Source organism: Pseudonaja textilis, chromosome 6 (assembly GCF_049901715.1).
Source record: "Pseudonaja textilis isolate UNSWEBS1 chromosome 6, rPseTex1.2, whole genome shotgun sequence".
Classification (NCBI taxonomy): domain Eukaryota; kingdom Metazoa; phylum Chordata; class Lepidosauria; order Squamata; family Elapidae; genus Pseudonaja; species Pseudonaja textilis.
This window is the reverse complement of record NC_141995.1, coordinates 9,898,188-9,921,992: the sequence shown is the minus strand read 5'-3', so window position 1 is coordinate 9,921,992 and position 23,805 is coordinate 9,898,188. Positions and strand designations below refer to the sequence as shown.

Below are 23,805 nucleotides of genomic sequence, written 5' to 3'. Positions count from 1 at the left end.
AAAAGGAAGAATTTAAGTTGCAAGCATTTGCAGATGATCTGGTTTTTATCTTAGAAGACCCACTTGAAACAGCATCAAAATTGATAGAAAAGATAGAGACATATGGAAAGGTGGCTGGTTTGAAAATAAATAAAGATAAGACAAAGATCTTGACAAAGAATATGCTATCAAGACAAAAGGAAGAACTGTCAGACCTATTGAAAATTCAGGTCACGAATAAGATCAAGTATTTGGGAATATATTTGACAGCAAGATGCAGTACACTAAAAGAGAATAATTATATCAAACTTAAACAGCAGATAGCACTAGATTTGGCGAAATGGGAAAATTTACAACTGTCATTAATAGGGAGAATATCAACAATCAAGATGAATATATTACCCAGAATTTTATATTTGTTTCAAACAATTCCAATTAGGCTTGGGAAAGACTACTTTGAAGATTTAAATAAAATTGTGTTGAAATATATATGGCAAGGTAAGAAAGCAAGAATAAAGTTAAAACTTTTGCAAGATGCTAGAATAAGAGGAGGATTTGGTTTGCCTAATTGGGAGTTGTATTACCAAGCTACAAACTTGATGTGGGTTAAGGAATGGATAACACTAAGAAATACTAGATTGTTGACATTAGAAGGACATGATTTGTTGTTGGGGTGGCACGCTTTTTTATGGTATAAAGGAACTAAAACACGGGGGTATTTTAGAAGACATTATATACGTGAGTCTCTGTGGTTAAACTGGGAGAAGATTAAGAGACAATGTTATTTGAAAATTCCAGTCTGGCTATCGACTATTGAAGCATTTTCTTATCCTATAATATACAAAAAGGAACAAACAGTTAGATATGGTGAAATATTGAATGAAAAGGGTGAACTTAAATCTATACAAAAACTAGAGGAACAAGGTATAAAGATGAATTGGTTTTCATATGCACAAATACATTCAAGGTATGATAAAGATTCTAAAACAGAAGGTTTCTATGACAAACTGACTGACTTAGATAAGAGTTTGACAGGTACTGATGAAAAAGTGATTAAAAATTGTATGGATATTTTTTTTAGAAATTAAACTAGAAGAAGAACAAGTTAAAGAAACTATTATTGCTTGGGGGAAGAATTTTGGATATGGGATTGATCTAGAGAAATGGCAAAAATTGTGGTCTCAAAATTATAAAATGACAATGTCAACAGTATATACAGAAAATTTGTACAGGATATTTTACAGGTGGCATTCCCCCGACAAGAATAGCAAGAATGTTCAAGAATAAATCTGAAAAATGTTGGAAATGTCATCAGACACCTGGCTCATATTACCATATGTGGTAGACTTGTGCGGATGCTAAAAAATACTGGACTAAAATCCACACGTGGTTGGAAAAAATGACAAAAAAACATATAGACTTGAAACCAGAGATATTTTTATTGGGAATTTTACCTGAAATATATAGTAAAGACTTGAAATACCTGATTGTAAATGTATTAACAGCAGCTAGGATTGTATTTGCTAAAAACTGGAAAAATGAGAAAATACCATCACAGGAGGAAATCATTAAGAAAATATTGGAATGTGCTGAAATGAGTAGATTGACATTTGAAATTAGAGAACAAGAGGACAAACAATTTTATAAAATTTGGGATCTATTCTATCAATGGTTGGACAATAAAATATAGTAATGAAATAGGTAGACTTTTAGAAAATAATAAATATATAAAGATGTATTCTTTTCTTATTATATCTACAAAATGATTCTAGGATCGATCTGGGATGATAATATGAATTGACATAAAACAAATTAAGTAAAATATGATCATTTTGTAAAACATGAATTAATAAAAGTATAGTCAAATGATTGATTAATAATGATATTAATGTATTTAATATTTGATTGAAAATACAAGATTATATACGATGTAATTATAACTGAAGACTATGAAATGGAAGCACAAAACAATTTGTAAACCAACCGGCACACTGTATGTACATATATGGAAGATGCCTTGATGTTTTTATGGTTTGTTTGTTTATGTTTGTTTCAAAAACTAATAAAATCTTTAAAAAAAGAAAGAAAGAAAGAAAGAAAACATCTTTGGGGGACAACCATAGCCTGGAGGACTGAGAATGTCCACAAACTCGGTTAGTGTGGGTTTGTGGTGGTGTTACTTTTGTGTAAAACCGTCCCACTTGATTAGCTGATGATTCAATAAACTGTGCAAACTCAAAACAAAGCATTCACTTGTCAGCCCTTGTCGAGTGGGACAAACCCACTTTAACCCTAACAGAGACTCTCCTGTCCGGGTCTGAGGGTTGCATGCGGCACGGAAAGAACCTCCACTCAGCCCATGCTCAGAGGCGACCTGTGTGCAAGCAAGGAAGGCTCACCTCCAGGTAAAAGAGGTCCTGCGTGGTGATCTGAGAGTCTAGATACTCCTCGTAAGTGCTAAACTGGGTGACGATGTGATCCAAGACAGCGCCGGTATCGTCGCTCTCCGCGCCCGACATCCCCAAGCTCGAGAGGAGCCGGCTGGCCGCGACCCTAGCAACCGCCCGCCGCGTCCCTAGCAACCGCCCTCCGCTTTACCTGCTGTCATTCCCACCCGTCAATACCGCCCCCTCCCTTGGCACAGCCAATCGCTCGGAAGCATCATGAACTGACCCCACCCACCCTCAGCCCAGCTGGCCAATCGCACGGAGAACACGTTCCTAACTTTGAAACAAACACGCAAACAAACAAACACAGACACAGACAAGACACACACACACACACATCATCATCGAAACGCGAATCTCCGCGACCCGAGAAAATGGATCTGCGAAGAGGCAGTGACTCCCTTGCAGAGTCTCGTCGGAATCTGTAACAGCTCCTACCAAGAATTGGGTCTCTGCGCAGAATATTATATTCGATTACTGATTAACAGAGTTGGAAAGGACCTTATAGGTCATCTAGTCCAACCCCCACCCACCCCTCGCCGCCCGCCCAAGCAGGAGGCCCTACACCATTTCCGACAGATGGGAGTCCAATCTCTTCTTGAAAGCCTCCAGCGATGAAGCTCCCACAACTTCGGAGGGCAACTTCTGTTCCATGGGTTTGATTGTTCTCGCTGTCAGGAAGTTTCTTCTTATTTCAAGGTTGAATCTGGGCATGGGGGTTGGATTAGATGACCTATAATGTCCCTTCCAACTCTGATTATCTGATTTGGGGTTATGTGATCACCTATTGCAATCTCCTGACAAGCAAAGGCAACAGGGGAAGCCAGATTCACCTTCACAACCATGTTACTAACTTAATAACTCCTAGTAGTTTTATTTTTTTTTATTTGTCAATTGCTTACAAGATAATAGGTATAAGTAAAAATATAGTTATGAATACATGGATACATATAAGAAAAATAAAAAATATATCTAAAAGAAACAATAGGACAGGGACGGTAGGCACGTTGATGCACGCTCCCTACAGACCTCTTAGGAAAGGGGTGAGGTCAATAGTAGACAGTCTAAGGTTTTGGGGGTTTGGGGAAGAAACTACAGAGTCAGGTAGAGTATTCCAGACATTGACTACTCTGTTGCTGAAGTCGTATTTCCTGCAATCAAGTTTAGTGTGATTAACCTTGAGTTTGTATCTACTGTTTGCTCTAGTGTTGTTATGGTTGAAACTGAAGTATTCATTTGCAGGTAAGACATTGCAATGTATGATTTTATATACTATACTTAGATCGGACCAAAGGCGGCATAGTTCTAGGTTTTCTAGGTCTAGAATTTCAAGTCTGGTGGCATAAGGTATTCTGCAACAAGTAGAGGAGTGGAGAACTTTTCTTGTGAAATATTTCTGGACTTTCTCAACTGTATTAATATCAGATACGTAATGTGGGTTCCAGACTGATGAGCTGTATTCGAGTATTGGTCTAGCAAATGTTTTGTATGCTCTAGTTAGTAGTGTGATATTACCAGAGAAAAAGCTACGCAGGATTAGGTTAACAACTCTTAATGCCTTTTTTGGCTATGTAGTTAAAATGGGCTCTAGCACTTAGATCATTAGAGATGAGAACTCCAAGGTCCTTGACAGAGTTTGGATCATCAACAAGGTCTTGACTATTCAGCTTGTATTTTATTTTCTGATTTATTTATTTTTTTGCCAATATGTAAGACAGAGCATTTATTTGTTGAGATTTGAATTTGCCATTTGTTTGATCATTCTGATACATAGTCAAGGTCTTTTTGAAGGGTAGCAGTATTGTCTATGGTGTTGAATAGCTTTAGCGAAGAGAACGCAATTGCTCTTGATATGATCACAGAGGTCATTTATGTTGAGCATGAAAAAAGTTGGTCCTAGAACACTGCCCTGGGGACACCACTGTTGACAGGTACAGAATTTGATAGGATACTCCCAATTTTGACCATTTGTTGTCTGTTTGACGGGAATGCTTCTATCCAGTAATGCAGGTGTCCAGAGATACCGTAAGATTTTAGTTTTAGGAGTAGTTTGTCATGTACCACTGAATCAAAGGCTTTACAGAAGTCTAAGTAGATTGCATCTATTGCTTTGCCCTGATCGAGTTGTGTAGTCCATATATTTTTGCAGTGTAAGAGTTACAGATTACAGGATAGTTTTTTCCTAAAACCAAATTGTTTATTAGAGAGTAGGTTGTTTGTCTCTAAGTGGAGGATGATAGATTGGTTAATAATTGATTCCATGACTTTACAGGTGACGCAGCATAAAGAGATTGGTCTGTAATTTTCAACTAGGCTGACGTCTCCCTTTTTGAATATGGGGATGACCATGGCTTGTGACCATAGTTTTGGCAAGGAGCTGGTCCTGAAAGATTTTTCAAAGATTATGCTTAGAGGTTCGGCTATGGCAGTGGATAGGTTTTTTAAGAAGTAGGCACATATTCCATCCGGTCCAATAGATAGGGATGGTTTTAGATTGCACAGTGCTTTTTCAACAATGTCTTCTGTAAAATCAAATGTATTAGATCATTGTAGTTGTCTGTGGCTCGACTAGGAAATACTGGGCATGATCCATTGCTGTTTACAAATACTGAGCCATAGAATGTGTTAAAGAGGTTGGCTTTAATAGTGTCATTATTGCAGTCTTTTACCATTAGGTCCTTTCAGGGGTGGGATGGACCTTGAGTCTTTTCAGTTTGTTGTTTATAAAATTGTAGAAAGTGCATAGGTTTTCCTCTTGTTTAATGTGATAATTGGTGCATTCAGTTTTTATCTGGTGGCATACATTTTTGTATTGGCTTTTGAAGTTGGCAACGTGACCAGATTTGTTTTTCCGCAATAACTGCAGTGACTCAGTCAACAACGGTGGCAAGAAGGTCATAAAATGGGCAAAACTCACTTAAAAGTCTTGCTTAACGACAGAAATTTTGGCTTCAGTTGTGATCATAAGTCATATACAATACCTGTATTGCATATGAAATTATTAGTGTTACATTATTCTCTTGCCATACATGCATGCCAACCAGTGGTGGGATTCAAATTTTTTTACTATTGGTTCTCTGGGCGTGGCTTGGTGGACTTGGCTTGGGTTGGTGGGCATGGCTTGGTGGGCATGGCAGGGGAAGGATACTTCAAAATCCCCATTCCCTGTGATGACCCAGAGTGTAACACAAACTTAACAAAATCCAAACAAACTACAATGATGAAATTTCCACAACGGACCAGGATAAGTAATTACCAACTTCAAGGAGATAACAAGGCACAGTCTGTTGGAAGAACGCCAACCAAGATAAATTCAGCCCAAAATAAAACACGCTTTGCTTCTGGCAACACTGTGTTTTAACCGTCTCTCTTATATACTATTCTCCCCAGCTGCAACCAATGAGGAGGATCATGGCCGCCTCCTCTCTCGCAAGCCAAGTTGTTGTCTCCTCCGTTCCTCCCTGCATGTCCTAGGGTGCAGAGGGGATGGGCCTGGTTCTTCCTCTGACTGCCCAGCCAGTCTCTACCCTTCCCCAGCCTCATCCACAACCTCTGAAGCCACACCTCCACTCCCTGTCAGCTGTTCCTCCTCTCCCTCAGAGTCCGATTCTACCAAGGGCATGACATTCCCTCCCTACCCCACTAACCTGATTTCCAGCTCTGTTCTTCTATACAGGGCAACCAAAGAAGACCCAGCCAATCAGCTAGGACTCAGGAGGCAGAAAATAGATGGGGGCGGGGCCAGTCAAAGGTGGTATTTGCTGGTTCTCTTCAACTACTCAAAATTTCCACTGCTGGTTCTCCAGAACTGGTCAGAACCTGCTGAAAGCACCTCCCGGTGCCAACTCAAGAAGGCGAGCACCTAATTTCCTAACAACATCCCTCTGAGGTAGGTTAGATTGAAAAAGAGTGACTGGTCCAAATCTCCCGCTTCCCCCACCCCATGGCTTTGTTTATATTTAATTGTATTTCTTGGCAACTGGTATATATATACAATGACTATAATATCCCAGATTGTTTGCAACAAGCAAAGTCAAAGGGGGAGGAATAAGATTTGCTTACTGACCATGTGGTTCAGTTAACAACTGCAGGGATTTGCTTAGAACTGTGACAAAAAAAAGCTTATAAAATTGATTGAGACTTACTTAGCAACTGCTTCATTTAGCAGCAGAAATTCTGGTCGGGTATAAGTTGAGAACTAACTGTATGAACTGAATCTGCCACAGTAGAAATCTATATTTGCTGAAACCGCACTGAGACTTTTGGCTGTTTATTTACCAAAGTTATTTTTAACTCTCATCTCAAATCATAATGATCCCTAACGCAGGGCACAATTAAAATTGATTGTTGATTGCTTGCAGTCAAGTGTAATTGAACCTTCTTCTAATTTTCCACTAAGCAATTTCAATCTGGTTCATCTGTTTGATAGCTGTTGTGTTACAGCATTTATCGAAGTACGTAATGTTAATTTATCAAGAGAAAATGCACTCGCCAAAAAAAATCACAATACCATTTTCCGAGGTAGAAAATGTAAGCAGTAATCAGACAAACACGTTGAAGTGAGTGTTGCTGGGATTCATTAAATATTATATATTTGCAGTGTAGAAAGTCAGCACTAACACTGCCCCCCCGCCGAAGAATGAAATATTTGGGGAAATATTAAAAAGGCAGAATATTATATTTCCCTAAATGAGAAATGGAGAAACATGTTTTTAGAGGCAGGAAGCAGCTCCCTGCCCGCAAGCAGAAACTGAGGAGGCAGCTGTTAGAAATGCAGCTTTGGTAATCCATTCAAGATAGAATGTTTGGAAACTCCCTGCAGCAAAGTCTGAACGAAGGCAGAATAGATAGATCCAATACAGGATGAAGCCATTAAGCCACAATAGAAACTGCCCAACATCCTTTCAGAACACAAGCCCCTTCATTGCACCATCCTAGAGCACTCCAAATATTACCTGCGAGCTCAGATAAACAATAAACCAGGGGCAAACCAGGTTAGCTCAGACAAGCACTTAAGATTTGCATTTTCTCTTGCCTATAGAGCCAGCTACGACCCCTACATGACCCCATAAGAATCTGACAACAGCCAATAGAATATTAAAGGACATGTTCTTGCATAGGAACAGGAAGCTCAAATACAAAGCCCAAAGAAGGTATAAAAACCCACCCACTTTCACCTCCTTTTTTGTTAGCTGTGCAGAACTACAAACCACAAACCCATGTGGTTCTGCTTCATCAATAAACCATCTTTCCATCAGCCTCTATGTCTCTCTCCCAGCTTGGAACAGAACCAGATGGATATTTCTTCCCACAGCAGGATCACAGTGTGAGCTGGGAGCATCCTTTTGAGTTTTTAATCAAGATTTGCAAACCTAAAGATAGCAACACAACCTAAGTCTGCCAAAAACAGAATTTCTCAACTTTGTCAAATTTAAAACGTGTGGACTTCAACTGTTAGAATTCCCCCAGTGCCTGGCTGGGGAATTCTGGGAGTTGAAGTCCATGCATCTTAAAGTCGCCAAGATTGGGGGAGGGGCAAACTCTGGGTTAAGAGATCCAATTTATTCCTTACTTAATTTAAATCACATTGCAGTGAGATTCAAGGATGCCAATTCAGACCAAATAGAATCACTTGAAAACAAATCAACATGTTTTGCTGCTGTCTAACCTGCTGTTTTCAAAAGACAGGCAGCCATGTCTAGTAGTTAGGGTGATTTTTCTCAACCCAGGCATCTTAAAGATGCACAGAGTTCAAATCACAGAAACTCCCAGCTAAGCATGCTGGCTGGGGAATTCTGGGAGTTGAAGTCCACACTTCTTAAAGTTGCCACAGCTGAGAAACACTCAGGGTCAGGCCAAAAGGGCCAAATCCTATTGTGTTCATGTCCCACCAAACCTGGACATTTCATGGATTGAGTTGTCACACTGCAGGAAAAAAATGCACCATAGTTTGGGTTTGATATACAACATTGTGTGACGCTAGTGCCTGTGCCTTGATGCCTTAATACATAGTGCCTGTGTTATCATATTGCGGAAACTCAGATGTTGGTGATTTATATGGTTGAGTGAGGAAGCTGAGGTTTGGAAGTGCAGCTTACGAAGGGTTTATCTGGCTGACTTTGAGCCGTAACTAGCTGCTACCTCTCTCCTTATTTATTTATTTATTATTTAATCATGAGGTTTATATTGCCACCTATTCGCACATGGCGACTCAAGGAGGCTTACAAGAATATAAAAACATCATATAAAAACAATCAATAATAACAAAAGAGAAAATCCTATAATAAATTAATAAAATAATACAATATAATTAAAAAAAACCCCACCCAACACATCATGAGCCATTTAATGGGCTCCATCCCACTCCGGGTTCCCCAGGCCCTCCGGCAGAACCACATCTTCAGGGCCTTTCAAAAGAGTGTCAGACTGGGGGCCATTCTAATCTCTGGGTTAATGATGTTCCAGAGAGAGGGAGCCACCTTGAAGAAGGCCCTTCTTCTAGACCCCACCAGGCATATCTCCCTTGGAGATGGGACCCACAATATTCCCTGCCTCCCCGCCTTTAGTGGGTTGGGTAAATGTGACTGGCAAGAGACAGTCCCTCAGGTAACCTGGTCCCAAGCCATGAATTAACTGACTAAATAAAATGGGGAGATATTTATGTTCTCTTTTTCCTGATGGTAATGTATAGCTGTGAGAAAACTGAGTGCCAAAGAATTAATGTTTTTGAATTGTGGAGTTGGGGAACACTCTTTGAGAGTCCCTTGGACTGCAAGAACAAATCAGTCAACCCTAAAGGAAGTTGTTGTGGCCCGCGAGCAGCTAGCGGAGCTGGCAGCAGAGTCAGACAGTGAGGAGGTTGGGGAGGAACCTGGGCCAGTCCTGGAGGCTGAGGAAGGCTCGGACAAGGGCTCTTCGCCAGAGGCAGAGATGGGGCCAGGACAGTCTGGCAGTTATCGTCTGCCTTCGGAGTCGGACAGCAGTGAGGTGAGGGAGCAGCTGGAGCCGGTTCCTACCCTGTGCATGCACAGAGCTGCCAAAAGAAAAGAACAATTATGAACTAAGGGTTGATATGGGAGTAAGGCCACAGGTGGACAGTGAATGGCCTCTCCCATAAGGATTAAAAGAGGAGCAAAAGGGGAGGGGGCTTTTGCAGGAAACTGTTTGTTTGTTTGTTCGTTCCATCATTGTGAAGATCTGTGCATCCTAAAAACTCAGTGCTAAGCCCTTCCTTGTCAGCACTGTGTTCGGAAATATTTACTAAGCAGCTTTCCAAGGTAGATAAGGTTTGAGATCCAAATTATACCCCTGAAAGATTGTTTGCCAGGACATTGGCTGAATGTGAACGCAAGAAATTCACATTTGTTTAATAGAAGGTGTTTGGTTGGGACAAAGAGTCTGCTTAGTGCTTTTTGGGGAAGCCTAAGACAGAACAGTTTGGCTAGGAAGGTCTCAAATGCCAAGCATATGACCCCACAACGCTGCAACAATCATAATTACATGCAGGTTACCAAGCAACTGAATTTGGCTCACGTGATCATGTGGGGATGCCGCAATGGTTGTAAGTGTGGCCAGTTGTTAAGTCAATTTTTTTTTTTTCAGCGTCAGTGCAACACTGAACAATTGCTAAAGGAATGGTTGTAAGTCAAACGCTACCTATAATAGAAATTTGCAATAGGGCTAATTTTGTTGCGCAGAGACAAAACTCTTTGGGGACTTTAACCGAACGTGTCCAACACTCAGATATAATTGCTAAACAACCTACTTTTCGAGTCCCCAGAAGCTCCGCTGAGCATTTCCCGTTTGCCTTCCCACGAGACCCTCAAATGGCATAATTGCCAGGCAGCTCCATCCCAGCTGATTGGCAGAAAGAAATGGTCTTTTCTGGCTCTCGGTGAATCTGGAAAGCCCAGTGAGAATCACCTGATGTGGCTTCACCTCTTCTAACTTGCTCTTCCTTACGATTAGCAGGCACAGTGACCCCAATGTCTTTCTGTTGTCGTTTTAAAACAAAAGAACCTGGTAGCTAAACACTTCTAATTAGTCGTTGCCCCAAGCATGCCACCTTCAAAGTAAAGGGAGAGAAATGGCAAATCCTTCTTTTGAAGGGATAGGTGGAGTGTTTACATCCCTGCCTGTTGCAGAAAGAAATAGGTCACACATATGTGCACACAAAATAGGGCGAGAAAAACGAAAGGGTGGGGGGAAAGAACCAATAAAGGACACGGGAGCCTAGGCAGAATGCAGATGGAACTGTGAAATGACAGCCATATTGCTAGAAATGACTGTCTCCTGGCTTCTTTAACTCCTCTGGGGCTTCCTTTTGAGGCCACCTGTTTAGATAAGCCTGGAGTGCCCTATTGGCCATGTAGACGCTTTGAAAATCTCCATATTTTTCCCCCCTGCGGCTGTGATCTCACAAGGAATCAGACAATTGCTGTATATATTTTTTTGCTTCTGAGATTTCCAAAATATTCAGTGACGACAGGACTAAGAACGGGATGCAAGTATTTTTCAAATTTCAGCAGAAGGGCTTGCCTTCAGAGTTGTGGGTGCTCCATCACTGGAGGTTTTTAAGAAGAGATTGGACAGCCATTTGCCAGAAACGATATAACGTCTTCTGTTTGAGGGGGGGGCTAGACTAGAAGACCTCTGGTGTCCCTTCCAGTTCAGTTATTCTGTTCTTAAAACATTTACAAAGGCAAACAGGCTCGAATAAAGTCCAGGTAAAACCAGCATCGGGGAAAACCAGTGTCACAAGGAATTAAAAATAAAACAAAACACTGAGAGGATTTAGCCTCTTGTAGGCCCTCAGTTTTGCTGCATGGGATAGAATACAGGTAGGCCTCAACTTATAACCTGTCACCCAGCAACTGTTTCAAGCTACGACCAATCCCCAAAAAGGGATTTACAGCCTATATCTGAAGTTCTGTGAGTCCCCCTGCCCCCACAGTCACAGGTCCACATTTCAGGGCACTTGGTAACATGGATGTGGGGGCGCAGACATGTGCAGGACGCATGTGCAGGGCACACACGGATGTTGCATTTTGAGGATGCATGCGCAGCTTTGGGCAATTTGGTGCTGAAAAGGTTCGCCATCACTGGTGTAGGGTCTGCTTGGGCAGAGGGTTGGACTAGATGACCTACAAGATCCCTTCCAAGTCTGTTAATCTATATCTAAAAGTGCCATTGCTATGTATGCTAACTGTTCCTTTGAGTGATCTGACACCTAACATCAAAAACGTCATCAAAAAAGCACAACAAAGAATATTCTTCCTGCGCCAACTCAGAAAGCTCAAACTGCCCAAGAGCTGCTGATCCAGTTCTACAGAGGAATTATTGAGTCTGTCATCTGCACCTCTATAACTGTCTGGTTTGGTTCTGCAACCCAACAGGACAGGCACAGACTTCAGAGGATAACTAGGACTGCAGAAAAAACAGTGGCTACCAACCTGCCTTCCATTGAGGACCTGTATACTGCACGAGTCAAAAAGAGGGCTGTGAAATATTTACAGACCCCTCACATCCCGGACTTCAACTGTTTCAACTCTTTCCCTCAAAACAACACTATAGAGCACTGCAGAACAATTAGACAGAAAGACAGTTTTTTTCCTACTATTACTATTAATCTTCTCATCACTCCTTATCACCCATCCCCTCCCACTTGTGACTTTATGACTGCAACTTTGTCACTTGTATCCTTGTGATTTATACTGACTGTTTCCTAGTATGATTTGATTGCGTATTGTACCCTATGACTATTGTTAAGCGTTGTACCTGATGATTCTTGACTCTTGACGAATGTATCTTTTCTTTTATGTACACTGAGAGCATTTGCACCAAGACAAATTCCTTGTGTGTCCAATCACACTTGGCCAATAAAGTGTTCTATTCTATTTTAATCCCAAGTCACAAAAGACAAGGGCAGAGAGAAGACACGATTTGCATTTGTGGGGTGTAAGTCCAAACAGAGGGTTTTCATTTGAGTGGCTGACCCTGTCATTTGCCACCGCTGAGTCAGAAGTGAATCACTCCAAACACTGAATTCCTTTTTGTTTCCAGTTGTGTGAAGCAGCAATAATGAGGACACATTAGGGGAGATGTCCCAAAACAGACACCTCGGAGGGAGCACAATTTTTTTTCTGAGAAGCATGATTGCACAATTTTTTTTTTTTGCAGTGCATGAACTGTGATCGAAAGCCAGAGCTGAGAGAACAAAACCTTTCCGCTGTTATCACATTTATCCTCAAAGTCAGACAGATTGCCAGCCCTGCATTATTTAAGGAACACACAGAACTGAGATAAAGTGACAAGGAAATTCAGAAAATGAAAACCTGGCATGAAAGCGGGTCAGTAAAGACATGTGCTCTTTGCTCAGTTTAAATTAATGTCTCTCTCTCACATCAAGGGAAAGGCTTTCTTCGTGGTTTTACAGGTGCTCCCCGACTTACAACCGCAATCGAACCCAACATTTATGTTGCTAAGTGAGACATATGTGATGTGAGCTTTGTCCCGTTTTACCGCCTTTCTTGCTGCAGTTGTTAAGGGAATTGCTGCAGTTGTTAAGTGAGTAACATGGTTGTTAAGTGAATCTGGCTTTGGCATTGCTTGTCAGATGGTCGCAAAAGGGGATCACATGCAGTGGTGAGATTCAACCAGTGTAACAACTGGTTCGGTGAGCGCGCGCGCAGGGTGTGTTTGAAAACAGCTGTAAAACTTCTCTTACCTTCAGCCCCGGTGACTAAAACAGCTGAGGCCCGGCAATCTGCTCTGCCACCCCATCAGCTGAGCTTCAAACAAAGGAAATATAGGACAGACTAGCACAGTGGCAGTTGGAGGGGGGGGGGCAATTCATCACCAGAACTATCGGTTCACCCGAACCGGTTCATACCGGCAGAATCACCCCATCCCTGATCACATGGTGCTGTGACATTGCAACAGTCATAAACATGATGCGACTAATTTGATAGCTGCAGTGTGTCAGAGTATATTCATGAACTGGAATAGAGCATGGTAACAAGGCCAGCCAATGAATAGGATAGCAACTAAGTCAGCCAATGAGGACTGTTTGGAAACTGAAATTAGAAGCAGCCTAAGCATGTCTCTATATTAAGCTCTGCAGCTCTGAAGCTGTTTTAAGCTGAGTCTGTCTATTGAAAATGAAACTGCCTCTCTCCTCTGCTGTGTGTCGTGCGTGCCTGCTGAACTAAAGTGAGACTGGTGTCTGTTTCTAAGCTCCTGAGTTGATGTTCTGCTCTGAACCTGTAACATGTCTGCTTCTGCTTGAGTTTGTTCCATGTTGGAGAAATCTACAACTGGTACTGTAAAATTTACTTTATATGTTTATAAAGAAGTTAAATGATAAGTCACCTATGTTTACTTTTCTGGCACTGAATTTATGCTGCAATACTCTGAACACAGTGATTCACTTAACAACAGTGGCAAGAAAGGTCCTAAGGTGGGGCAAAACTCACTTAACAAATGTCTCACTTAACAACAGAAATTTTGGGCGCTATTGTGGTCGTAAGTGGAGGACTACCCATAATAGAAATCAGAACCAAATACCTTTTGTTTCTCTTGTTAATTTGAAGAGGTGTGGTGTATGCTCAAAAACTTGCACACCTGTTTAACATTTTAATTCTGTAAAATTGTATTTTTTTTAAGCTTTTCAGGACACAAAACACCAGCCGTAAAACTCTTTCAGTCATTCAATCAATCAACGGGATACAAAAAGAAATGTGTTTTAATATTATTTCAATTCCATTGAATGTTATGGATCAATTCTAAATTTCAGTGGGATATATGGACTTGCATACGATGATGTATTTCATCCAGGAGATTCGTTGCAGAAAATTTTAGGGCCGGTAAGGTCTTGAGAACTATGTTCTGAGAATATAAAGGATGGCTCCTGGGCATGAGATGGTTGCACTTCAGAAAGAGTGGCGAAAATATGTTTGATCAAAGCAATGTGAGCTATAGCAGTGCACTTAAAAATGAATTCTTTAGAAAATGGAAATGGAAACCCTGCAGTAAAGCTCACAAATAAAACTTTGTGCCCTGTAGAAGGAAATGAAAGCTCTTTTTTGGTCATTGGATCTATTAAATCACTCAGTGAAAAATCAGAAAGCACGTTGGCTCATAAAATTGATGGCTTTCATTGCCTATACACAATTCGGGAAATAAAAGAAGATGTGCTTGAATTCTCAACACAAAAGACACACACACAAGCTATCGTGGAAAAATGAGTAGAACAACTCTTATAACTGGGAAATAGTAAGTGCAGGATGCAATTTTTTAACAGATTAACAGAGTTGGAAGGGACCTTGCAGGCCATATAGTCCAGCCCCCTGGCCAAGCAGGAGACCCTACACTATTTCTGACAGATGGGAGTCCAATCTCTTCTTGAAAGCCTCCAGTGATGAAGCTCCCACAACTTCCAAAGGCAATTCTTTTCCATTGGTTTTCCATTGTTCTCACTGCCAGAAAATTTCTCCTTATTTCCAGGCTGAATGTCTCCTTGTTCAGTTTCCATCCATTATTCTTTGCCTGGCCTTGGGATGCTTTGGAGAATAGCTTGACCCCTTCCTCCCTGAGGCAGCCCCTCAAATATTAGAAGACCACTATCCTGTCTCTCCTGGTCCTTCTCTTCACTAGACTAGCCAGGCCCAGTTCCTGCAACTGTTCATTGAATGTTTTAGCCTCCAGTTCCCTAACCATCCTAGTTGTTCGTCTCTGCACTCTGTCTAGAGTCTCAACATCTTTTTTAGAGTGTGATGACCATAACTGGATGCAGTACTCTAGGTATGGTCTTACTAAGCCTTTACAAAGTGATATCAGTATCTCCCTTGATCTTGATTGTATCCCTCTGTTTATGCAGTTTAAGATTGCATTGGCTTTTTTGGCTGCATTGGCTTAAATTGTCCACTAAGACTCCAAGATCCCTCTCATGGTTCCTGCTATTAAGCAGGGGTGGGATTCTACAGGTTCACACCTATTCACTAGAACCGGTTGTTAACATTCTAAGCAGTTTGGGAGAACCGGTTGTTAGAAGAAATTACTGGCCTAATCCTGTAAGGAAGGCAGGAAAGAAACATTCTGGTGTTGCTTACAGAAACTGCCTCTCCATTAACTCTTATTAAATTCTTGGCAGGACTAGATTTCCTGTCTCTGGAACTTCTTTGGAGTTTTTTCCTCCTTTCCTGGGACTTTGCTTGTGTGAGTGACCATTCAAAGTTACAATGGCACTGAAAAAAGAGACTTATGACCGTTTTTCACACTTACGACTGTTGCAGCATCTCCACAGTCATGAGAGGCCAGGCGAGGAGATGCATGCCTCGATGTGAGTGATGTTGAGTTGGCCACGCCCATCCAGTCACATGACCACCAAGCCATGGCCACCAAGCCATGCCCACCAACTAAGCCACGCCCACAGAACCAATTGTTAAAAAATTTGAATCCCACCCCTGCTATTAAGCCTGGTTTCACCCAGTCCATAGGCGTATTTGTTCAATTTGTTCAAAAGGAAATGATACAATGGAAAGAGGAACCATGACACAGAGTCTATAGCTGCTCCTAATGAATGACAGAGCATCTGGGTTAAAATTGGAAAATTAAAAAAAGCAATATCTGTTGTTACTCAGGATAAGGCACGAAGTAGAAGAGCGTAAGGGCTTTAACTATTCCAACAGATGGTAGAATACAAATCTCCCAGCCTTGATCCTTCTAGGAAATTCTTGGCTTGGCTTGTTGACACATTTCTCCTTCGGAAGGTTGAAGGAAGGTACCTTAAGGACATAACTGACAAATAAAAATAAAAATAGGCCTAAGTTACAGGAAAGCAAATTCCAACTGAGCATTAATGGAAACTCTCCAACAGGAAGAAAAGTTTGACAGGGTGACCTACTATCAAGACAATGATGGGATTCCATTCCCTGGATGTGTTGTTAATAGAAGTCAGATAGCTTCCTTCACAGGCTGAAGGACTATAGCGTCCAGTTTTGGTCATCATGATATAAAAAAGATGTTGAGACTCTAGAAAGAATCCAGAAAAGAGTAACTAAAATGATTAGGGGTCTGGAGGGTAGAAGGGTTGTGGGAATTGGGTACGTCCAGTTTAATGAAAAGAAGGACTAGAGGTGACACAATAGCAGTTTTCCAATACCTTGTGGCCTGTCGGCTGCCAGCAGAGCTAGCAGTAGAGTCAGATGAGGAGGAGGTTGAGGGCCAACTTGAGAGCCTTTGGAAGGTTCTGATAAGGAAACAGCATCGGAGGCAGAGGCAGAGTTGGGGCCTTCAATTCTCCCCCAGGTGGAGACGCAGCTGCCTTCAAATGCCTGAGCTGAGTGAGGGGGAGGAACAGAAGGGGCCCACCCCAAATGCATGGATGTGTAGAGAGGAGAGGAGAGGAGAGCAAAGGAAAGCAATAAGCCGGCTCTCAGGGAAAAAACAGACGTGGATGCTAGCCAGCCCTTCCCTCCCTGGCTGGAAAATAAATAGGAGGGGTTTGGGAGTGGTCAGTTGTCACAGACAACAGCTCGCTTTCAGGATACAAGCAAGCAATTCGGATTACTAGGCCAGAACCAGATCTAATTACGTTTGGAGGTTTTGTTTATCCATGTGAATAAAACATTGTTCCTACCCTGTTTGAAAAGGGGCTTGTTGCTGAGGCTGGGTCAGAGCATATCTATGGGGCTGCTACAAAGAAGAAGGGGGTCAACCTGTTTTGCTCTTACGGCAGGACAAAAATGGATGGAAACTAATCAAGGAGAGAAGCAATGGTGGGATTCAAATTTTTTTACTACCAGTTTTGTAGGCATGGCTTGGTGGGTCTGGCGTGGCTTGGTGGGCATGGCAGGGGAAGGATACTGTAAAATCTCCATTCCCACCTCACTCCAGGGTAAAGGATACTGCAAAATCCCCATTCCCTACCCACCCCATTAACCTGCTTTCCAGCTCTGTTCTCCTGTGCAGGGCAACTAAAGAAGACCCAGCTGATCAGCTGGGACTCAATGGGAGGCAGAGAATAGATGGGGACGGGGCTAGTCAGAAGTGGTATTAGCTGGTTCTCTGAACTACTCAAAATTTCCACTACTGGCTCTCCAGAACTGGTCAGAACCAGCTGAATACCACCTCTGGAGAGAAGCAATCCAGAACAAAGGAGTCATTTCCTGCTAGTTGGAACAACTAACCAGTGGAACGTCTTACCTTCGGAAGTTGTGGGTGCTCTGATATTGAAGGCTTTTAAGGAGAGACTGGGCAAGCATTTGTCTGAAATGGTGTAGGGTTTCCTGCCTGAGCTGGACTAGAAGACCTCCAGGGTCCCTTCCAACTCTTGTTATTCTGATTCAATTTCAAGTCCTGCTTGAGGCTGCCCTCCATGCGTGAAATAGCCCTTTCCAATTCTGTGATGTTGATAAGAAGCTTTCATCCCAGCTGAATCCATAAGAAAGAACTCAATCTCCTTTGGGTCTTCACGGTTCTCTGCCTCGGCTGAATCTTAACACAGCAGAAAATTTACTTACTTATTTATATATTTACCGCCAGCGTTCTTCTGCTTCCCTAGTTTGGCAACTTTAGGCAGCTTAACACACACGGTCAAAAAGCTATAAAACACTCCATCATTAAATGACACAATTGTTGCTGGTGCCTACAACAGTCCTTGACTTACAGCCATTCTTTCAAAGTTACCCCAGCGCTGAAAAAAAAGCGTCTTGCTATCGATACTCACGCAACAACCGTAGCATTCCCCAAGGTCACGTGATCAAAATTCAGGTGCTTGGCAATTGGCACGTATCTAGGATGGTTGCAACATCTCGGGGGTCATGTGATTGCCATTCACAACCTTCCCAACTGGTTTTCAACAAGCAAACACAACCGGAGAAGCCAGATTTTCTTAACAACCACGTATTTCACCTAACTGGGTGATTCACTTAACAAGCATAGCAAAAAAAAGGGGGGGCATAAAATCAGGCACGACTTCCTCAGGGGTGGGATTCAGCCGGTACGGACCGGTTTGGGGTGAACTGGTAGTTCTGGTGATCATTTGGCCCCACTCACCCACCCCTGTGCTAGTCTTTGCTATGTTTCCTTTGTTTGAAGCCCAGCTGATAAGTGCGGCAGAGCGGATTGCCTGCCTCGGCTGTTCTACTCACCGAGACTGCAGTAGAAGATAAGTTTAGAGCTCTACTGAGACACTTAAGCGTGGTTTTAAAGGGGAAAGTAATTGAACTAAAGATGATTTTTAGAAAGAATTTTAATGTTTATGAATCACGGTTGGGTAAAGTGTGAAAAAAAATTAAAATTATGTACAATAGTTTCCAAAGGCTGGATTATTATTATTATTATTATTATTATTATTATTATTATTATTATTATTATGTTGTTGCTGTTGTTATTTCTAAAGGGTTTTTTCCCCCTTTTCCTCTCTTCTCCTTTTTACATGGCTGCATACATCTATCTTTGGTACAATGACAAATAGTGGTAACTTAATTTTAATAATATTAAGTTTCTTATTAATAAAACTTTCTAGTTATTTTTTAAGATGGCATCATGAACATAATGCTATGCAATTATTAATTAATCAGTTTATAATAATTGTAACCTGTGAGTTTAATGACTGATACTTTATCCATTACTCACTCTATCTATCTATCTATCTATCTATCTATCTATCTATCTATCTATCTATCTATCAGCACTTTTTTTCTTTCTTTTAGGGAACTGTTTATCCTGTTGCATTAATTTTTTTTAATAAACAAATTATAACAAAAGGAGGGGGGAACTTCCAACCATACCATCTTTCCAAATTGGCACAGGATGCTTTTTTTATTACATTATGTCATTTCCAATAATTCTTAATGGTTGATGAGCTTGGGAAAATCTCTTTTCATTCCTTTCTGAACTGAGAAATATTGAATAGCAATGTTGACCCTGGCTTGTGTTCCCAAGGAACATTGCATTTTAGTAGGTCAGTTAGAGACCTAAACAGATGCCTTCACACAATGGGTTAGGTTTCTTCTGTAGAGGTTTCGCAGACAAATCCGGTCTGTCTGATTAACGATTCAATATTTTATATAAACCCAGAAAAAGGGTTAAGTTAGTCACCACATTAAATGCATGATGAGAATAAAACCTCTTGGAAATCAGGCAGTATCAGAAAAATATTGGGAGAGTCATAACTACTCAGAGTAGAAAAAAACGGAAGATGAAAATACTTCCTCCAAATAATGTTTGGTTGGGGACTGTTGCTTCTTAGACAAGCTAATATTTGAATTAATCACCATGCATGTAATAGAAATATATAGAAAAACAAATATCCAGAGGAAAACAGGTGGTTTCCTGCTACTTATTAAGTTGTCTCTTTATTGTGATCAAAAGCCCATATAAAATAAAGCTCAATTGTAATGGAGAGAGAGAGAGAGAGACAGACAGAGATGGAGAGATGGAGGGAGGGGGAGGGGGAGAGAGAGAGAAAAAGGAAGAGGAGGAGGAGGAGGAGGAGGAGGAGGAGGAGGAGGAGGAGGAGGGAGGAGAAGAAGAAGAAGAAGAAGAAGAAGAAGAAGAAGAAGAAGAAGAAGAAGAAGAAGAAGAAGAAGAAGAAGAAGAAGAAGAAGAAGAAGAAGAAGAAGAAGAAGAAGAAGAAGATTGTAATATAAACTGGGCTTATCAGTTGGTTGGCTGCACATTCTGCATATGACAGAGCAGAACTTAGCTAAATTTAGGGTAACTGAGTCATGCTACTTGCAACTTGACAATTATTAAGCAGGAAAAAGGAGGAACAAAAACAAGGTTTTAATACACAAAACCCAGCAGGTGCATTTTATTTTTATGGCACAAAGGTTAATATTATTGTCTGAAACTTGTATGAAGCATTCTTTCAAAAACCTATTCAGGACCAGCTGATAATGGGTTCCAAATTTCTGATCTTAGCCTTTAAGGAAACGTCAATGGAAGCCGACGATATTTCCGCCTAAAGTTAAAAACGACGGAAGAGTGACCATGGAGTGGAAGAAAGGGTCTCAAATCTGTGTTTCTCTCATCGGTTGCAACTCTTAAACTCCAGTTAAGCCCTTTTTTTGCGGAGGGCGACAGATAAGAAAGCAATGATAGAAATCAGCACTCTAATATATTTTCCTCTCTTGGGAAAGTGAAATACTTTAGCATATATTAAAAAGGCAGAATATTTCCCCTAAAAGAGAAGTAGAAACTCAGAGAGGCAGAAACCTACCCCCCACCCCCGCCACACACACACATTGGTTAATGGGCCATTAAGGCCTGGGCAGTCTATTCTACATAACAAAGATCTATCTCCTTCAGGCAGAGCCATTTCATTGCCCTTCATTGCACTACCCACCAAATTTCAACCAAACTTAGCACACAGACAACCTACCAAGCTAACTTATGACCTCTGACAGCAACTAATTAGGATACTCTTCCTGTGCACCAGGAAGTTCAACGCCAGAGAGGGTATAAAACCCAGGGACTCTCAGCATCTCTTCCCTTTTTCTTCACCCAAGAGCTCCAAGGCATGTGATCCTGTCCACCATTAAACCATCTTTTCAAACAGCCTCCATGTTTCCAGTGTCTTAATCACCACTTGGAACTGAACCCAGGTGGACATTTCTTCCAACACCTGGAACAAAATCCCCGTAAACCTGCAATTAAGCAAAAAAAAATTCCAACCCAAAACACAGTTCTTGTCAAGCATTTGATTTCATATACAATACAGACAATCGTGTGTTTCTGTGTAGTGAAGGCATCTGCTACGTCTTCATCCCCTGTACCAAACTCTTTCTTTCCTGGTGCAGAAGGAAGGAACGCCTAGTGTCCCACTTTCCATCTTCATCCTATTCCTGCTTTGTACAAGACTTATGACCACAAAGGAGCCCCAGATTCCTGTCGTTAAGTGAAACATTTGTTAAGTGAGTTTAGCCCCATTTTAGAACCTTTCTTGCCACAGTTGTTAAGTGAATCACTGCAGTTTACAGACTTACAGATGAACAGAGTTGGAAGGGACCTTGTAGGTCACCTAGTCCAACCCGCTCCTCCCGCCCAAGCATACCCTATACCAGTGGTCCCCAACCATTCATTCTTTGCAGCCCGGTAAAATAAAAATGAAATGATCCACGGACCGGTACCGGCATCAGCACGCATGACCAAGGAAAGGCGAGCCGAGCGACCGGCCAGCCAGCCGTCCCCCGCTTCTCCCCACCACCTTCAACTCCTCCTTTGTACCTTCAATGGGCTCTTTCTTAATCGTAACGCGAGACTCCACCACCATCGGGGTGGCTCTTCGTTCGAAGCTGCCCCCCCGCTTTGATGAAACTAAGGTGCGAGGATTCCTTCAGCATCCAAATGCCGCTTTCCAACCAGAAAAGCTCACCCGGAAGCACTTTCTCAAGCACCGTCGAAACAAGATGGCGGCGCCCAAGTACTGGTTGCCCGGTACAAAATGATGCATGGACCGGGGCCGGTCCGGGGCCTGGTGGTTGGGGACCCCTGCCTTACACCATTTTTGACAGATGGCAGTCCAGTTGATAAATTACTAACCCAGGTGTTAAGTGAATCTGGCTGCCCCATTGACTTTGCTTATCAGAAGGTCTCAAAAAGTGATCACATAACCTTGGGACGCTGCAATGGTCACAAATATGGATCAGTTGCCAAGCATCTGAATTATGATCATGTAACCACAGGGATTCTGCAATGGTTGTAAGTGTGAAAAACAGCCCTAAGTCCATTTTTTCAGTGCCATTGTCACTTTGAATGGTCACGAAATGAACTATTGTAAGTTGAGAACTACCTGTACACATCTAGGTCTCCCATTAAAGGAGCGGCCATTCGTCAATTTTAACTATTTTACGTACAGGTAGAAACAATTTGCAAACAAGTCTTTCCCACCCCATCCAAGAGAGAGAAAATTAAACTTTTGTGGCAAATGGTGTCATGATTTGATTTAACCACTAAGTGGCACTGGACTGAGCTTCACTGACATAGGGCTGTTTTGGTTATTTGGTTGTTGATGAGTAACAACGCTTCATTTAATATTCTGTTTCTTATTTCCAATCTTTATTTTCATATTTAGGGATGTTGAATTTTCCTTTGCAACATGTGAAGCAACATGCAAAGCTCCCTTCTGGTTAACCACTAAGGTCTCACCACCGGAACTGCTAAATTTCAGCCAGAGAAGACAAAAAGAAGACAAAATCTCCTTTAATGCCAGGATTTCTTTTATTTTTTTAACAAGAGGATCCCTTACATACATTTCATATGTAAAAAATAATTAAACTTTCGAGCTTATATGGATATCAATTGAAATTTCAGAAGCAAAGGATTAAAATGGTGTTTAATTGGCCAGAGAGGCAGATTTTTAAAGAGGCATCTTCCCATATTTTGGGGAGTGGCTGGATGAGATCCAGGTAGTTCTTGACTTACAACCATTTCTTTAGTCACTATTCAGAGTTAAAACGGCACTGAAAAAAAGTTACATATGACCAATTTTCACACTTATGACTGTCACAGCATCCCCGTGGCCCAATGGTGGGATTCAAAAAATTTTTACTACTGGTTCTGTGGGCGTGGCTTGGTGGGTGTAGCAGGGGAAAGATACTGCAAAATCCCCATTCCCTCCCCACCCCACTAACCTGCTTTCCAGCTCCGTTCTCCTATGCAGGGCAACCAAAGAAGAGCCAGCCAATCAGCTGGGACTTGGGAAGCAGAGAAGAGATGGGGGCGGGGCCAGTCAGAGGTGGGATTTGCGGGTTCTCCAAGCTACTCAAAATTTTTGCTACAGGTTCTCCAAAACTGGTCAGAACCTGCTGAATACCACCTCTGCCCCATGGCCACTTATTTACATTTGGATGCTTGACCACTGACTCACATTTGTGACGTGTCCTGAGGTCACGTGATCCCATTTTGTGACCTTCTGACAAGCAAAGTCAAGCAGATTCACCTCACAACCGTGTTACTAATTTAAGAACCACAGTCATTCACGTAACAACCGTGGCAAGAATGGCCGTAACGTGAGGCAAAACTCACTGAACAACGGTCTCGCATAGCAAACCTAAATTTTGGGCTCTGTTGAAGTCGTAAGTCGAGGATTATCTGTACCAGATTTTTATTTCGTTATAAATAAATAGTTTTTCTGGCTGTCAGTTGTAGTTGCTGTTTTATCCTTTCTTTTTGTGTAGATCATCTCAGCTATGAGCTTGTCAAGAGTGTCACTTACTTTTTATGGAGCATTTATCCCTGGTTTAGAAATGGCAGCCCACTCCACACTGTGGTAAAATAGCACCAAAACGTTGTGGTAAAATAGCACCCTTTGGTAAATAGCACATTGTGGTAAAGTTGCACCCTTTTCCTCACACTTCTCCGCTTGATTGGT

At 41.7% G+C, this 23,805-nt stretch overlaps 1 protein-coding gene and 1 long non-coding RNA gene across 3 annotated transcripts in view; one reads left to right on the top strand and one right to left on the bottom strand.

Moving 5' to 3' along the window:
• The window catches only part of CFAP299 (cilia and flagella associated protein 299), a 282,858-nt gene extending 280,327 nt beyond the window's left edge, over positions 1-2,531 (bottom strand). For both annotated transcript variants that reach the window (XM_087935800.1, XM_026718933.2), the window contains exon 1: positions 2,379-2,531. In XM_087935800.1, coding sequence (XP_087791926.1) covers positions 2,379-2,498 — 120 coding nt within the window. In that variant the 5' untranslated portion in view covers positions 2,499-2,531. The remainder of the gene's footprint in view (positions 1-2,378) is intronic.
• Positions 2,532-2,752: 221 nt separating this feature from the next.
• LOC148125391 (uncharacterized) overlaps positions 2,753-23,805 on the top strand; it is a 30,890-nt gene continuing 9,837 nt past the window's right edge. Inside the window, exon 1 of the long non-coding RNA XR_015744042.1 lies at positions 2,753-2,874. This is a non-coding gene — a long non-coding RNA (uncharacterized LOC148125391). The remainder of the gene's footprint in view (positions 2,875-23,805) is intronic.